The 17,882-nt window shown below is 43.0% G+C and overlaps 3 protein-coding genes across 3 annotated transcripts; all 3 read left to right on the top strand.

Moving 5' to 3' along the window:
- Nucleotides 1–526: 526 nt before the first annotated feature.
- On the top strand, nucleotides 527–6,571 carry rtn4rl2b (reticulon 4 receptor-like 2b). Its single transcript, XM_058063233.1, has 4 exons — nucleotides 527–1,089; nucleotides 2,190–2,416; nucleotides 2,494–2,727; nucleotides 3,981–6,571. The coding sequence occupies exons 1-4, from the start codon at nucleotides 1,035–1,037 to the stop codon at nucleotides 4,848–4,850; spliced, it is 1,386 nt and encodes a 461-aa protein (XP_057919216.1). The 5' UTR covers nucleotides 527–1,034; the 3' UTR covers nucleotides 4,851–6,571.
- A 5,124-nt stretch (nucleotides 6,572–11,695) lies between these two features.
- On the top strand, nucleotides 11,696–14,168 carry selenoh (selenoprotein H). The gene is made up of 5 exons (XM_058063557.1): nucleotides 11,696–11,862; nucleotides 12,201–12,321; nucleotides 12,475–12,617; nucleotides 13,643–13,762; nucleotides 13,923–14,168. The coding sequence occupies exons 1-4, from the start codon at nucleotides 11,844–11,846 to the stop codon at nucleotides 13,747–13,749; spliced, it is 390 nt and encodes a 129-aa protein (XP_057919540.1). The 5' UTR covers nucleotides 11,696–11,843; the 3' UTR covers nucleotides 13,750–13,762; nucleotides 13,923–14,168.
- Nucleotides 14,169–14,477: 309 nt separating this feature from the next.
- On the top strand, nucleotides 14,478–17,797 carry clp1 (cleavage factor polyribonucleotide kinase subunit 1). Its single transcript, XM_058062945.1, has 6 exons — nucleotides 14,478–14,605; nucleotides 14,869–15,148; nucleotides 15,861–15,968; nucleotides 16,035–16,154; nucleotides 16,754–16,891; nucleotides 16,957–17,797. Exons 2-6 carry the CDS (start codon nucleotides 14,876–14,878, stop codon nucleotides 17,641–17,643), a joined length of 1,326 nt encoding a protein of 441 aa, XP_057918928.1. The 5' UTR covers nucleotides 14,478–14,605; nucleotides 14,869–14,875; the 3' UTR covers nucleotides 17,644–17,797.
- The last annotated feature ends 85 nt before the right edge of the window (nucleotides 17,798–17,882 follow it).

Raw genomic sequence — 17,882 nt, 5'->3', positions numbered from 1 at the left:
CTGGCGTAGTGACACCTCGCCACGCCAGCTCCAAAACACACTTGCTCACAGCACGTCCGCACTCAACGCCACGAGCCACTAGCCAAAGGTAACGCCACATATTGGAGCTGCTACCACTGCTGTTTGGATTTTTGAGTTTGGAAAAGTTTACGCTATGTGTAGCCGTTCGTTTCTATGTTGCTATGTTGGAAGGAAGTGCTTAAAATGACCAAAATACTGCATGTTAACGTGAATGTGCCTGTACCTACATACTCACAGCATGGATATAAACCATAAAACCTTGTTGGAGGTGTTTTAATGGCAGGCTTTGTGGCAAATAGGTGTGTGCCCATTATGTGCTTATCTGTTTTAATATCTTTAGAACTCACATTGTGACTTTAATCTCACATAGAGATTGAGGAAGTGGAATTGAAAACAAATAGGTGAATGTGCCCCGTGAATTCTGCTTGGCAACAGCTGGCAGCTGACACGTGACAGCACCCGGAAGTATTGCTATCAAAAATCGCTAGCTATATAGCTATATATAGCTATATAGCTAATAGTTAGCTAGCGATTTTTAAAAATTGATTGTGAAATCGTTACATGAATGAAAGAGACAATTTGTTGACTGGGTTGTTTACTACGTTGATGAAAAAGAAATTGGCCATCAAACTTTGTTTCAAAAAGCCCAAAAGAGGAGCGTAGTTTTCCTGTATACTTCCTACGTCAGTCTGTTTCGATGTAAAGACGCCACCGCCATTATTGGTGTTGTATTGTTAGGTAATGTAAAGACCCCGCCGGTCCAATACCTTTCTTGGCCCTTCCTCCGGCGCCTGTCATCCCTCCTCCCAGGCTGACGTATGCGAGGATCTTCGCTACCTACGCATGTGGGCGACAAGCTGCCGCAAGTATAAACAGCTTGCGGGACTCCCCGGGTTCCACTCCCCTGGAGGCAAGGCTCGGAGACTCGGTCCCCAGAGCTGAAGGTCAGCAGATAGCAGCAAGCAGGCAAACCCTCGCCGCGCAGGCTAACTCGCTTTCGGCTTTGGCTCGCGATGGAGACTCGTCGGACTTTGAGGAGCTCCAGGAGAATATGCCACAACTTCAAAAGTGAGTTTACATGCTACTGCACTGTTTTTATTTATTATTAGTGCTAGAAGAAAAACAACAAATGCACTTTTTCATGTTATTGATCAAATTGCTAACCCAAATTTGTGCAAAATTGCACACTGTTTATTTATCCACATTAAAGAATGTTGTATGTATAATAGTAGGATCTTATTCTGCAGCTTTTCTATACCACCTGCCCACATTATAGTCATGGGTGAGCTGGAGCCTATCCCAGCTGACTTGGACTCAATCATATAGCAAACCACGCTACATGGATGTGGGAAGAAGCTGGAGTAAGACATAATAAGAAATGTTCCAACTGCTCATTAAACGTCGCTGTACCTTTTCTTCAAATATATCCAACCCACACTGGAAGCTAGTTGGAAGGCTGATGGTTTGATACCGTGATACCGTGATACCGTGATGCTGTGCAGTAAATAAAGACTAACCAAGATTTCAGATCGGTATCTTATTCCACTTGCAATCCCCCGTCTCGTGTTCTCTTGAACGTTCCACGCAGATAACACTCCCGACTTGTTGAGAGGTCAGGAGGTGAGCCGCTGGAAAATCTTGCGTACGGCGCATGAATGGGAAGTTCATTATCATTTCATGCGTGTACTTTTACCGCCGTGGTCCTTTTCTGTGTGTGTGTGTGTGTGTGCCGTCATCTGAGCCGTGCCAAAGAACCCGGGGACTAACTGAGATGGAGGGAAACTGATCCGGGTCCGGTTACTGCTGTTTATGTGTGCCTTCTGTTTTGCAAGTTCTTCAATGGGAAGTATTAATTTTCCATAACGTTCCTATTGTAATGGCAATGCGGAAGCTTTTATTTCAAGTTGTTGTGATTTTTTTTTTTCATTTCTTATTTTTACTCTGCACTGGTGATCATGTGGAGTTATGTAACCGTGACACAGTAGCCAGAGCACCCCGTGTTAAGTGATCAGGTACATATGAATGCTTGAATGATTTGTGCCATGTAATCAGGTAAATTATGCACCAGGGTTAGGAAACGAGCCCGCACAAAGACGCCACAGCAGAAGGATCTAAAAGGATGAGGCCAAGAGTTGAAACGGACACCTCTTCATGTGCGTCTTTCTCAGGCGGACTGTCGCTGTGGCTGATCCTGTGGCTGCTGGTAGCGAAGCCCAGCAGTGTGGCACCATGCCCCAGGCTTTGTGTGTGTTACCCTACACCCATGACGGTCAGCTGTCAGTCCCAGAACCTCACCATCGTACCGGCCGGCGTGCCCTACGACTCGCAGCGTGTCTTTCTGCAGAACAATCGCATCACAGAGCTCCGTGCCGACTCCTTTGGTTTCGAAACGCAGGTAAAAGTTGACATGTGACTTTTTCACTGCTTGTGTTTGGAGGATCTACTCACACGTCTTGGTCTGGCCTTCTCCAGGTGCTTTGGCTCTATGGTAATAACATCACATGGATTGAGGCCGGGGCCTTCAGTAACCTGAGGGTTCTGGAGGAGCTGGACTTGGGTGATAACCCCTCACTTCGGCGCCTTGAAGGTGGAGCATTCAGGGGTTTGGAGAAGCTGCAGAGCTTGCACATGCACCGTTGCAAGTTGGCCATGCTACCCCACGACCTCTTCCACAAGCTGTACAGTTTGCAGTTTCTCTACTTGCAGGTGAAGACAATCCCTGAGCATGGACGCTACTCTACCAGGCGCTACTAGACAGGGCACATATAGACAAACAACCATTCACACTCACATTCATACCTATGGACAATTTGGAGTCGCCAATTAACCTAGCATGTTTTTGGAATGTGGGAGGAAACCGGAGTACCCGTAGAAAACCCACGCATGCACGGGGGAGAACATGGAAACTCCACACAGAGATGGCCGAGGGTGGGGAAAGACAAAATAAGAAGCCAAAAAGTTACCACTTCCACACAAAATAGGAGGAGAACTCATTCATTCATTCATTTTCTACCGCTTTTCCTCACGAGGGTCGCGGGGGTGCTGGTTCCTATTCCAGCTGTCTTGGGACGAGAGGCGGGGCACACCCTGGACTGGTGGCCAGCCAATCACAGGGCACATATAGACAAACAACCATTCACACTCACATTCATACCTATGGACAATTTGGAGTAGCTAATTAACCTAGCATGTTTTTGGAATGTGGGAGGAAACCGGAGAAAACCCACGCATTCAAACTCCACACAGAGATGGCCGAGGGTGGAATTGAACCCTGGTCTCCTAGCTGTGAGGTCTGCGCGCTAACCACTTGTCCGCCGTGCCGCCCATCAGACCACATCAAACTACGAAATTGACTTTTACAGTTTTGTCATTTTTTTGTTTGTTTTTTTTTACTTTCAAGTCATGTTGCCAGTTTGTATGTTAAAAGTCGAAATACTTAGAAAGCAACTGGCGGGCCGGATTCAAACACTTAGTGGGCCGTATGTGGCCCCCGGGCCGCAGTTTGCCCACCCCTGGTCTAAGCTTTTGACTGTGCGTGTCCAAATGTTCAGTGTTCGGGACTGGGTTCACAACTTGTGGTTCTCTAACAAGGTGATGAACGGCAATGATGATGAACAGGTGTGATCCATAATGGGACCAGTATAATTCCTGGTTCAACTGGTATTGAAACGCTGTATATATTCTATATTCTTTTGTGTTGACATCTTTGAGAGTCAACCTCTGACGGGCGCCACAACATCCGGTTGCCATTTTGATTAGCTAGCTAACACGGAAGGATGTTTACAAAAAGCTTTATTAAAAACACAGTTTATTAATAACATGACAATAACTAAAAATCCAAACAATACTTATCACTTCACACTTGATTAGACTGTTTATGAAACGACGTGACTTTGGGAAGACCAGGATAGAATCCATATTTCCTGACACTGTTTTTTGCTACTTGGCTATTTTCCCAGGACAATCAGCTCCATATCCTGCAGGATGACCTGTTCTCAGATCTGGTCAACCTCACCCACCTGTTCCTCCACGGCAACCGCATCCGGACCCTGTCTGAGAATGTGTTTCGAGGCCTGGTCAACCTGGACCGACTGCTCCTCCACGACAATCGAATCAGGCAGGTGAACCGCCGCGCTTTCCGCGATCTCGGCCGCCTGACGATCCTTTACCTGTTCAACAACTCGTTGGCTGAGCTGCCCGGACAGGCCATGAAGGACACCCAGGGCATTCAGTTCCTCCGCCTCAACGGCAACCCCTGGTCCTGCGGTTGCGAGGCCCGCCCCCTGTGGGAGTGGTTCCGCACGTCTCGCATCTCGTCCTCCGAGCTGCTGTGCTTGTCGCCGTCCCAGCGTCGTGGGCAAGATCTCAGATTCCTCCGGGAGCTGGACTTTGCTCTTTGCCCCTTGCCCGACCCCGGCTCTCTGGCCGGTACCACCACGACCACCTTTAGCACCAAGACCCGCTGGTGGTTCTCCAAGCATAAGCCCGCCTCTTCCTCCAAAGCTTTGTACCAGAAGAACACGGAGACGGTGAAGGCCTTCCCTTTTACGGGAGGAAAGTCGCAGTATTTCCCCAAAAGTCCTTTCGATTCTCCAAAGTATGAACTATCAGAAGCCGAGGTGGCGCTCCCAAAGCTCGACGCGGAGGAGTACTGGACCAACTACGGCAACGAAGATGCCTCCATCCGCTGCTTTGATACCGAGTGCCCCCCTGGCTATGAAAATCCAGACTTCACATCCTCACGCTCTTCTTTGACAACCGTTCCAGTCCTCCTTCACCCTCTCCACTTCTTCATCGTCGCATTCTTCCTCCATTTCCTTTTTGGTTGAATCCACTTTTCCTTCAACTTCCTTTTCTTTTCTCATTCCTCCCTTCTCCTCCTTTCCACACAAAATAAAACCACGGGATCTCCATCCCTTCTAGTCACCTCCTGGAGTTGCAGGTGAGGAGGAAGACGCACGGCAGTCAGGCAGGATCTGCGTCCAAAGCAGAGTGGAGGTGATGGAAAGGCGGCATCTTCTGCTTCTTAGCAGAGCGTCTCAGAGACCCAGAAGGTCCTGAGTGAGGCTGGTGAGCTTGTCGTCGTTTTGCTTTTACGTCGAAGCAAACTATGCAGATGTTATCTTCATTCATTCTTTTTGTGGAGGTTCTCAATAACCTGTACCACTGCTAGCATTAGCATCGCCCGTGTACACCATGTAGACCAGGGGTCTCAAACTCCATTTACCTGGGGGCCACTGGAGCTAGGGTCTGGGCAAGGCTGGGCCGCATCAGGTTTAAAAAAAAAAAAAACAGAAAAATATCCAAACTTTTTCAGTGCTTTGGTTTCGATTTTCTACAATAAAAGCTCTGATAAAACATTCCACTGTTCTCAAATATCTTAATTTTTATTTTATACACAAAATAAGATAAAAATAAATAAACAAATCAAGAATAAAGAAAATCAATCAATCAGTAATAAATAAATATAATAATAATAATAAAAACTTAAGAAACCACATATAGTTGGTGTGTAGACAAATTATTTTTTTCATATTAAAATGAACAAAGCATTATTAGAGCCCTGTAGACATGACAAAACACGACTATAGTCACATTTATACTTTTTTTTTAATTTACAACATATTGTGCAACTGCAGCGTCTCGAGACACATGCTAACTCGCAAACTAGACAGCTAGCGACCTAAACGGTAGCCTTCGAGTTATTTCCTTTTAAACTTAAATAGCCAAAAACTTACCACTTCCACACGGATAGGGAGGATAACTATTAACAGTTATTTAACCTTTAACATGAACATGAATCAAACGTGATAATTTTTTCTGGGTACATGATACCATACAGCATCCATATCACTAACATTAAACTTTCATATCAAGGCGGGGGCCTCAAACTGGTGTCCTGTGGGCCACATTTGGCCCGCGGGTCGCATGTTTGAGACCCCTGGTCAAAGGTGTCTTGGTTAGGCAGAGATGTGAGTACGAGGCGAGTCAAAGGGGATCCGAGATGAGCTCTGATTGGTTGATTTCATGGTGGAATCCAATCATGTATGTTTTCCTACGGAGACGTCATTGGGAGATGTTAGATGCTCGCAGAAGAAAGAGGGCGGAGGCGTTTGCAGCCAAGAGAGATTTTTTTTTCTGGCTGCTGATTCCAAGTTGTGTGTATGCGTGTGTGTGTGTGTGTGTGTGTGTGTGTGTGTGTGTGCGGTCCCAGAGATGCCATCCCAGCTGCCCACACTGGTACATGCTACTTGCATCACACCACACATGTCACGCATGTCTCATGAGCATCTCCAGTATGATAAACTCATTATTGACATTTCTCTGTCTTGTTGCTTATACAGTATGAAATGTAGTTACTATTAAATATAATCATTTCTTATTTTACTTCCCATAGCAGTTGGAAATGAGTATAATACTTTCTTAAATGAATGTCTTATATAGATAATTAGTTTATTTAGAAAAAAGTCTCCTCGTTTTGTAATTAGAGCGTATATTTTAAGTGTGTACGCATTGTTAGCTGCAGTCACCACTGCTGTATTCTGTGTTTTCTCACGGATAAATGGTTTTGTTTTTAAAAATAAAGAAATAATAAAACATACGTGAGTGGGAGTTTCTATTGTTCCACAGCCTAAATGTTTTCCTCGGAGCCCATTAAGGCCGGAGTTAGTCATCTGGTACATCAGGAAATCAGGGCCCCCATTAAAAAAGTGTGGCCACCACATCTCTAGGACCTGACTGACCCATTAAAAGCTATTTTTATTATTTGACTGCAAGATGGATTGAGTTCAATCTCTTTCTGCTGTGGCTGCGCCGCCATGTTTTGTGGTTTGTGAACTCGGTGACAAACCCTGATGCTGCGGCGCTATCGGCGCTATATCGGCAGCCTGAGAGATACGGAGGTTGCTACTGGAACTGGCTGACGGGTTGCTTTTATTGCCATCATGACTAATTGCCAGGCGCAATTAGACGGGAGTGGCTCGTCATTCCACCTGGAAGACCGACAAGAAACATGACAACACGCTTACGCAAACTGCAGGATATACACGTGTGGAAAATAAATCATCAAACAAAATGAATATAAATATTAGTCAACACTGAACACGATATGCATATTTTGAATGAAACTTTATTATTAAGTGAGAAAATAATCCAAAGCTACATGGCCCTGTGTGAAAAGGTGGTTGGGCCCCCCTTAGCAGCAACAACTGCAATCAAGCCTTTGCAGAATTGTTGCCATTCAGCCACACTGGAGGTTTTTCCAGCATCAAGCGCCTCTTTAGGATTCATCTCAGGACTTGGACTCGGCCACTCCAACGTCACCAAACAGATCAAAAGTTTACCTTGGAGATAATAAGTTCAAATGATAAGATAAAAAGGTGACAGGAAGTCCTAATTATGAGACTAAAAATACTAATTATGAGACAAAAGTTGGAATTACGAGATAAAAGATCCCAATTAGGACATAAAAAATCCTTATCATGAGCTAAAGAGTCATATTTATGAGACAAAAGTTGGAATTATGAGAAAAAAATTAGGAGACAGGAAATCCTAATTAGATTAAAAATCGTAATTATAAAGGCGGCACGGTGGACGAGTGGTTAGCGCGCAGACCTCACAACTAGGAGACCAGGGTTCAATTCCACCCTCGGCCATCTCTGTGTGGAGTTTGCATGTTCTCCCCGTGCATGCGTGGGTTTTCTCCGGGTACTCTGGTTTTCCCACATTCCAAAAACATGCTAGGTTAATTAGCGACTCCAAATTGTCCATAGGTATGAATGTGAGTGTGAATGGTTGTTTGTCTATATGTGCCCTGTGATTGGCTGGCCACCAGTCCAGGGTGTACCCCGCCTCTCGCCCGAAGACAGCTGGGATAGGCTCCAGCACCCCCTGCGACCCTCGTGAGGAAAAAGCGGTAGAAAATGAATGAATGAAAGATCCCAATTAGGACATAGGAAATCCTAATTATGAGCTAAAGAGTCATATTTATGAGACAAAAGTTGGAATTATGAGAAAAAAATAAGGAGACAGGAAATTAGATTAATTAGACTAAATTAGATTAGAAAAAACTAAATTAAACTAAACTAATTAAACTAAACTAATTAGATTAGAAAATTGTAATTATAAAATACAAAGTGGAAATTATGAGAGTTTGTTCAGCACGGGCAGTTTGTATCTCATAATGTCAACTTTTTATCTTATTATTATGACTTTCTATCTCTTAATATCTGCTTTTTTCTCATAATGATGACTTTCTTATCTTGCCTTTTTAACTCCTAATTCCAATTATTTATTCCAAAATGATGACTTTCTTATCTTGCCTTTTTAGCTCCTAATTCCAATGATTTATTCCATAATGATGACTTTCTTATCTTGCCTTTTTAGCTCCTAATTCCAATGATTTATTCCATAATGATGACTTTCTCATCTCATCATTTGTACATAATATCTATATTTGTCTTCTTCCAGTGGCCGTCCATCTTGGGTGAGATGTGAGCGTGTCATGGACGTGAGACTTTGTAAAGGTCAGCAGTCCAAAGCGTGACCTCGCGTCACACGGTGTCCAGATGGGAGGACATGGAGACGTTTGTGGGCGGAGCTCTGGTGTGATTGTGTGGAGAGAAAGTGACATGAGGCTGATGTGATAACTTGTGGCGTTCACACACCCCCTCAACACAATCCGTACCGTGACGTTCATATGTTACATTGCATGATCCACACTCGTGTGCTGTCACCGCTAGGATGAGGACACGCTCGCATCTCCACGCTCCAATGTCGTCCAAATATGATGGTTTATTATTATACTGTATATCATCTGTGAAGTCAGCTGGGATAGGCTCCAGCGTAGCCGTGCAACTCTAGTTAGGATAAGCGGCATAGATGATAGATGGATTATGTCATATAATTATGATTATTTCTCACCAGAATACTGTGAATTCATAAAATTCCAACTTTTCTTCTTGTCGAAATACATTTTTCTCTTAATATTTGAATTTATTCTCACAAAGTCACTGTTTCTTTACATTTCTGCTTCTTTTTTTCTAGCTATTTGAACTTTATTCTTGTCAAGATTCTTCTCGGAATGATGACTTTTGACTATTGTAACTTTATAACTTTAATTATTATAATTATGAATCAATAATTATTATATTATATAATATAGTATAATATTATATAATATTCCCTGCGACCCTTGTGAGGAAAAGCGGTAGAAAATGAATGAATGAATATAATATAATATTCAAATTTTCCAAAAATGTTATGATTTATTCATATTACTATAATAATATTACCACTCAAGAAAAGTCAGGTTAAATAATAATAAATAATAGTATTATAATAATATATAAAAACATAATTATATATTATAATAATATAATAATATTTCAACTTTTTGCTACTAAAGTGATTTTTCATATTTCTCCTCATAATAGCGTTATGCTTGTAAAATGACAAATTGTTTCTCTTAATAGATTTCCTAATTAGTCATTAGTGAAATTAATATAATGCAAGGGGGGGGGGGCGATATAAAGCAGCCCTGGGAAAATGGCCCCCGTGGCACACTTTGGACATGAAACATGTCATCTTGCCTTGGAGTCCAGACATCCGCTGGCGGCCTTTGGTCTCAGGTTTGATGACCATGACCAGCGAGTGTGTGCTTCTACATCCCATATTTCCACGGAAGCCAAAGTGTGCCTTCCTGGCGGCTCCCAACGGGACAAATACGGTGTTTTTCCTGCTGTGGAACAATCGGAACGTCTTGGTGATGTGCGTATGGCCCATCAGGCCCACTCGCTGTCACCCAACATCTTGGTGCTATTTTGGTCTTTTTGTGTGTCATTCTCCGCTGTGACATGTTGCGCCTCAGCTCAAGCATGCCTTGTGAATCGCTGTCTTCGTCATCCGCATCCACTCATGCACGTGTCACAGTTCGGCTAAAAACAGACGCCGATGTCTGGGACACAGGAAGGACGCCTAGCGAAGTTGCATCCTTCCTTAAGACCCTTCAAAATGGGTCTGTTGGGTCTTACGGGGGTCCTAAGTAGAACTCATTCATTCATTTTCTACCGCTTTTTCCTCACGAGGGTCGCGGGGGTGCTGGAGCCTATCCCAGCTGTCTTGGGGCGAGAGGCGGGGTACACCCTGGACTGGTGGCCAGCCAATCACAGGGCACATATAGACAAACAACCATTCACACTCACATTCATACCTATGGACAATTTGGAGTCGCTAATTAACCTAGCATGTTTTTGGAATGTGGGAGGAAACCGGAAAAAAACCCATGCATGCACGGGGAGAACATGCAAACTCCACACAGAGATGGCCGAGGGTGGGGAAAGACAAAATAAGAAGCCAAAAAGTTACCACTTCCACACAAAATAGGAGGAGAAGTCATTCATTTATTCATTTTCTACCGCTTATCCTCACAAGAGTCGTGCTGGAGCCTATTCCAGCTGTCTTGGGGCGAGAGGCGGGGTACACCCCTGGACTGGTGGGCCAGCCAATCACAGGGCACATATAGACAAACAACCATTCACACTCACATTCATACCTATGGACAATTTGGAGTGGCCAATGAAGCTAACATGCATGTTTGTAAGCTGAAGTTTTATGAGATAAAAAGTCATAATTAGATATGAAATTCATAATCATGACATAATATGTTGAAATGAAAAAATCTTAATTAGGAGATGTGATAATATAATTATGAGTTATGAGTTATGAGTTCAGGCTCAGCATGCTCAGCGGGCCTTGAGTCATTTGGAAAAAGACTGAATGAGGCCAGTAGTGATGTTGCTCACGTGCACGCCCCCCATGCCAAACAACACCGGAGGAGTAAAAGTGTGGATGTGAGAAAAACAAAAGACAAAAGATCCACAGAAGTCCAGTGAGTCAGACAAACATGGCGCCGCCTCGCTCTGGGAGGTTTTACAGCCTTTGTTTGTTGGCGTAGACGTGTCTTGTGACGTCGTCATCTTTCATGTTCCAGAAATATCAACGCCGCTTCCTGGGAGAAACAAGCTCGGGGTTTGTATTGTTATTTTTGATACTCCATATGGTATTTACTTTTGGCTTTGGGGTATTTGAGCACATCCATCTGTTGCTTGGCAGATTTCTTTGTATGTTCTTACGAGTTTTGGATGCCAGATTTGAGCTGTTAGACACGAGTGGATTTGGGGATTAGACGAGGTGCTGAAAGATGAGAGACATATTCATCTGTGCTGTCATTGACACAAGACGTTACTGTACAAGGATTCTCACAATCACCAGGAATGCCAGTCATTTCACAATGGATCTGTCCATGAACTCAGGGATGTCCACACTTTTTCCACTGGGGGGGCCACATAGTGAAAAATGAAAGCATGCAAGAGCCACTTTCATATTTTGATTATGTAGTTATACTAACAAGTTATATATATTTCAAGAAAAATATGTAAAAAAGTGCATTATTAGTATGAATTTCAGTATTTTGTCATTTTTTTCTGTATTTTTTAAAAATATCTACATCATTCAACTTTTGTCAATATTCTTTTCGTAATATTATGACATTATTCTAATAATATTTTGACTTTATTCCCGTAACATTACAAATATACCCAACTTAAAGTTCCAAAAAGTGTCTCGTTTCTCATAATATAAATAGCAATACGTTTGTAGCAACTTCTCTTCAATGTTTTTAATGTAAATACACATACATATGTCTATGGAACATAACTGAAAACATGGACACTTCATCGTAATGGCAGACGTTACGTAAACCCCTTCAGCGAGCGGTGAGTTGGTACAGTCCAAGTCCAGCGCGCGAAAGTTTCACAACAACAATGGCGTCCTCCCGAACAGGTCTGTACCGCACCGTGTGTATGTTATTGTACAACTTAATAAGTTACACCGTACCGTGTGTATGTTATTGTACAACTTAATAAGCAACTTTGTCAACAACTGCGAACTACTGTCGCTGCTATTTTTGCTAGTAATTGTTTTATTCTCGATAGCGAGCTTTCAGTCGCCCATTTTTGACGTCAGCGTTTGAAAAATGAACAATCACTCACAAAAAGTGGGCCACTAGTTTCTGGGGGCTTTTTACTGTCGTCGATAAAGTAGTCCTTTATTAAAAAGTGCATGTTTTGAGAAGTACTAGTGGTATGTGAACAAGTATGGTTGGATCACATGGTGCTCAGGCCGCCGTGGGACCAAGAGGAAAACTGAGGACGAGGAGGAGAAGGAGGAGAAGCCCACCAAGGAGGCAAGAGGAGAAGATGTGCCTGAGCAGGAGGGTCAAAGAGTGGTAATTGAACACTGGTTAGTATCATGTCGTCAAATCTCAATGAAAAGGGCCTAAGTTGGTGTTCAAATGGAGCTGGTGGTTGCTGGTTGCTGTATTTGTAAGACCCCCCTCATCCCAACACTGCTTAGGTAACAGCTATCCTCCTGTTTATGTGTTGTGTGTGGCAGCAAGAGCTGACGAGTGTATGGGCGTAATGCTGAGGGGGTGAGATCTGCCCTCTTGGCCGCACGCCCTCAACTCACTGTGGTCCTCAACCCCGACAAACCTCGCAGGAACAGCTTTGAGATCACTCTCATTGATGGAGGCAAAGGTGAGCAGAGTGAATGTAACCCATCACTCCTTTATTTATCTGGAGCACTTGTCCTCGTAGGTGGCGCTGCAGCATACGCTACGTGTACGTGAATTTATTGTCTAACAACAATATGTACGGTAATCCCTCGTTAATGTTGGCTAATTGGTTCCAGACTGTGAAAAGTGAATTTACACAAAGTAGCTTACAGCGCTATATGATTATTTTCATAGTTTGAGCATACAAAACATGTTTCACGCTCCAAATACGGGTTTTAACATTATCAGAGCCCTGCAGACATGAAATAACACCCTATAGTTACTTATACACTCTATTATTCTTTGTTGACATCACATTGCACAGGCTACAAGATCACTGCACGGATCTACCGACCAATCTACCGAGCTAACTCGTTAGCCTCCGCAAAGTACAAAAAGTGTTTCAAATGGAGTGGGGAAGAAAGACAAAGAAGAAAAATACATACCACTTCCACACAGAATGAGAGGAGTCAATTCGATCTCAGCCATGGCATGCCGGCCGGGCTCTGCTGGCTCAGTATCGAACCTCCGTGCAGTGTGAAAGGTTATGTAATCTAACATTACTGATGCCTAGTGACCACAATGCTGCATATAAATTGTCTTTCAGTATTTTATGATTAATAGGCCATAGTCTACCATGAAATAGCAATCAATTATAAATATATATTTGTTAATACAATACAGCGAGGGAGCGATATTTAGTCCGCGATACAGCAAGGGACAACTGCATTACAAGGCGACACGTCAAGCACTAGGACCAAGCGGAAAACGGGCGCTCAAGCTGAAGCCTATTTTCTAAGCTCATAGATGGGCTAAGCCTAATTTTTAAGTGTATTTTCCTGCCGACACTCACACTTCATAGCTTTCTGTTAAAAGCTTTGTAATAATAAACTATGGATGTCATGTACAGGACAATACAGTCTTGGCATATAAACTGTAAAAGCATTGCTCTTTTTTATCTTTTCATTATCGTATTTTACCCTTTTACTTTGTGTCTCACATCATTAGAGACTTCTCTCTGGACCGGAATAAAGAAAGGTCCGCCCCGTAAGCTGAAGTTCCCTGAGCCTGATGTCATAGTTGCTGCACTACAGGAGGCTCTAAGTGCCGAGTAGAGGCTTGGTGAAGGTTTGTCATTTTTTAAGATGCCCGATTATAATTCAATCCATGTCTGCTTCCTTAGTTTTTGTTTTTACTCACCATGGGTTTTCAGTTTCTTAATAGCATAGGACAGTGAAGACGTCTACTGTAACTGTACTGTGTAAGAGCTTGCCTGTCTTTCATGCAGCTCATCGTTCATGGCGTGTGGCTGGTGGAAGCAGAATGACGAGGAGTGACCAAACTGGGTGCTCACAGTCTCTCCTCTGATGGACCAAGCTCCTGCAGCTCGCATCTTTGAACGAATGGGGACACCTACTGGAATACTTTAGAGCCAGCAGTCAATGTCCACATCATGTACAGGATAGCACAGTCGTTTTGCTGTTCTTGGTTTATGGTGATTTTATGTTTTTGTATCCAATAAAGGTGTTCTTTTTTGAAAACATTATTTATGTGGTTTGCTTAATGCATTCAGCAGGGCTAAAATAATCCCAAATCCACACAATGACTTCAAATGTCAAAATACAAATAGATTAAAGGTGCAATGCTCTTCAGTCAAATTGATTCTTTTGAAAGAAAAAAATTAAGCCTGTGGTAGTAATTATTAATAGTAATAATTATTAATAATTATTAAACAAGAATGTGTGTAAAATGCATATGACGAATATGTAAATACATTGCAAATAATAATGTGTCACCAAATAACACCGCACCGGAAAGTTAAGACTATTTGATGGGAGAGAAAGCCGCCACCACCTCATATTCTCGTCTCCTATTGGTTGAAAATATCTTGACGTCATTTACTTGCGACGTCCACACTGCAGCGCGTAGCAGAAGTCGTTTGACTCAAGCAAGCAATACTGTTATTATTTCGTAAGTACACAAATTTAAATAACTATGTATCGCCGTAAAGTACAGGAGTAGTTAAAGCGTATTTGAAGCTTGAAGTCGACGTTTAGAGTTAAAAAAGTTTCGTTAGTGCTTGCCCTTGCTATGCTAGTGTTGTATGTTTGCCTTAAATGTAGCTTTTAGCTAGCACATTACTCGCTAATGAAAATGTGTATATTTCCACATAAATGTTCTGTATCTCCATGCCTGAAATGAACAGGTAACATTTTAATATTGCTTTCAATTAGAATCGCCATGGCAACAGAGATTGTAGAAAAGGCCCCCGAGGATCCATTGCAAACTGGTAAAGTCGGCACCAGATACGACCTGGAGAAGGAGACTGAACTTCGGTTTGAGGTGGAAGCCGGAGAAGCCGCAGAACAAGTTGAGCTGGAGCTCCTCGCTGGAATGGCCGAGGTGTTTGGCTCGGAGCTGAACCGAAACAAGACGTACACGTTTGGACCGGGTGCCAAGATTGCCGTATTCACCTGGCAAGGCTGCAGTGTCAATCTCTATGGGAAGCCAGAGGTGAGCATCAAGAAGGTTTAGGCTGTTTGGGGTTCTACGTGTGGCCTCTTGGGGTTGTCACAGGCGGACTGAGTGCAAATGCTGCCCATGGCCCGTTCTAAAAAAATGGAAAATTAGCAATAATTATACAATAATAAAGTCAAAATATAGTGTGAGGGAAAAATAACATACTTTGAGTGGAATATTAAAGACAGCTGTTATTTTATTTATCATATAAACACAGCAAACAAGTTTTGGCAAATGATGTTGTGGAAAAATGTATATCGCTAGGAGGATGATGTTATAATATTATGGAAATAAATTAATAATTGTGAAAATTCATAAGAAGAAAGTTACAATTGTTGGGGGAAAAACATCTGTAACAACTTGTTTACAAGAATTTGGAAAAAGTCACTATTTTCAGAGAATAATACTTAGGGAATGAGGGGGAAAAAGTCATTTTAGAAGCATAAAGTTGAAATATTTGCAAAATATGTTTTCTCGGAAGTCATAATGTTATGAAAACAAAAAAGTTACAATAAAGTTGTAATTTCGGGGAAATTAAGTTGTTGAAAAAGTTCTCATCAGCGATGAGAATAAAGTCAAAATATAATGAATAAAGTTTAAATATATTTGGAAAAAAATAGCAAAAAATGGGCAAAATGACTATAATCGGCTTTTGCACTTGGACACCCTTTCTTAAATAATGGGCTTCTTTCCCTCTCCGCTTCAGGTGGCTTACGTATCCAAAGACACTCCCATGCTTCTCTACCTCAACACGCACGCCGCACTGGAACAGATGAGGAAACAAGCGGAGCGAGACAACGAGAGAGGGCCTCGGGTAGGTTTCCCTGTCGAGTCACAAACAAGTCGTGAAATTCAAACAAGACTCTTTTTTTTTTTTTAGGTGATGGTGGTGGGACCGACAGATGTAGGCAAGTCAACCGTGTGTCGACTGCTACTGAGCTACGCTGTGAGAGTGGGCAGGAGGCCCACGCTGGTGGAACTGGATGTCGGCCAGAGTGGGGTAGGATGAAAGTACAAACATTCACATTGTTATTATAAGTGTAAAGACTCAGATATTAGACCTATAAATGTAGTTAGAATGTTGTATTCTTGTGTTAAACCATGCCAAAGTTTCAGATAATGAGGAAGTTTGAGATGACTCTGAACGCTTGGTTTAAGGGAGTTCTTTTTTAACGTGTCAGCCCATGTTACCGTATTTATGTCGTATTATCCCTACTATCTTGGGTAATGAGTGTAAAGGTGACTATATGGAAGTTATTTCATGTCTAGAAGGTTCTAATCATGTTAAAACCCTGATTTAGAAGATTGTAAACAGGTTCTCTCTGCCATAACTACTATGAAAATATTCCATTTATTAATAGTGAATCCTACTTTGGGGAAATTCACTTATCACGGCCAGCTCTAGAACCAATTAACTATGATAAACGAGGGACGACTAAAGTAAAACAATAAACAATAAATTATGCTTATAGCCTTAACTTTGTTCTGTATAATTTATTATACACAGACTTTGTATACATGTTAGCTGATTTATTTGGTCAAATTTCAAAATATATTTGACATCTGTATTAAAGTGAAGTACTTTTCTGTTTTGTGTAGGTATCAGTACCCGGTACAGTAGCTGCGCTGTGCATTGAGCGTCCGGCAGACGTGGAGGAGGGCTTCTCAGTCCAAGCTCCTTTGGTCTACCACTTTGGCTCCACTTCTCCAGGGACCAACATCAAACTTTACAACAAGGTGAGACGCTGCAGCGTACATTTTAAACCGTGCGGCGATGGTGACTTGAACATTTTCCATCCCAGCTGACATCATGCCTGGCCGAGGTGTTTTCCCAGCGCTGCGAGGTGAACAGGAAGGCCAGCGTGGGGGGCTGCATCATCAACACGTGCGGCTGGGTGAAGGGATCCGGATACCAGGCTCTGGTCCACTGCGCCTCCGCCTTTGAGGTGGATGTGGTGCTGGTGCTCGACCACGAGAGGCTGTACAACGAACTCAAACGAGATCTCCCTCACTTTGTCCGCGTCGTGCTCCTGCCCAAGTCCGGCGGAGTGGTGGAACGCTCCAAGGAATGCCGACGTGAGACTCGGGACGAGAAGATCCGGGAGTACTTCTACGGCTTCCGGGGAGTATCCTTCTACCCGTTCTCATACGAAGTGCGTTTCTCTGACGTCCGCATCTATAAAATCGGCGCTCCTTCCATCCCGGACTCGTGCTTGCCGCTGGGAATGTCTCAGGACGACACGCAGCTGAAGCTGGTTCCAGTGACGCCAGGGAGAGACCTCACCTATCACGTGCTGAGCGTCAGCAGCGCCGAGGACGGGGACGAGGGGGCGAGAAAGGGTATCGTGGAGAGCCCGGTGTGTGGCTTCATTGTGGTGACCAATGTGGACACGCAAGCCCAGGTGATGAAAGTGCTGTCTCCGGCGCCAAGGCCGCTGCCCAGACACACACTGCTCATCATGGACATCCGTTTCATGGACACTAAATGAGGAAATCATGGATGGATACCGATTTAGTTTCCATTTTATGAACCAGATTGTACAGGTGCCATTTTTGATAAGCGGTATTTTATTAGGCCATACGTGATAAGTCTGTTTTACTGCCTGTTTTCTCATCTCTTTGGAAATAAATTATTTTCATGTATCATGCTTTATTGTTTTCTGAATATTTTAATCAAATTAGTGACCGCCACAATATCTGTGCACCAGTATGGACTGGAGACCAGTCC

The sequence above is a fragment of the Doryrhamphus excisus genome, chromosome 23, assembly GCF_030265055.1.
Source record: "Doryrhamphus excisus isolate RoL2022-K1 chromosome 23, RoL_Dexc_1.0, whole genome shotgun sequence".
NCBI lineage: Eukaryota > Metazoa > Chordata > Actinopteri > Syngnathiformes > Syngnathidae > Doryrhamphus > Doryrhamphus excisus.
This window is presented reverse-complemented; position numbering and strand designations above follow the sequence as displayed.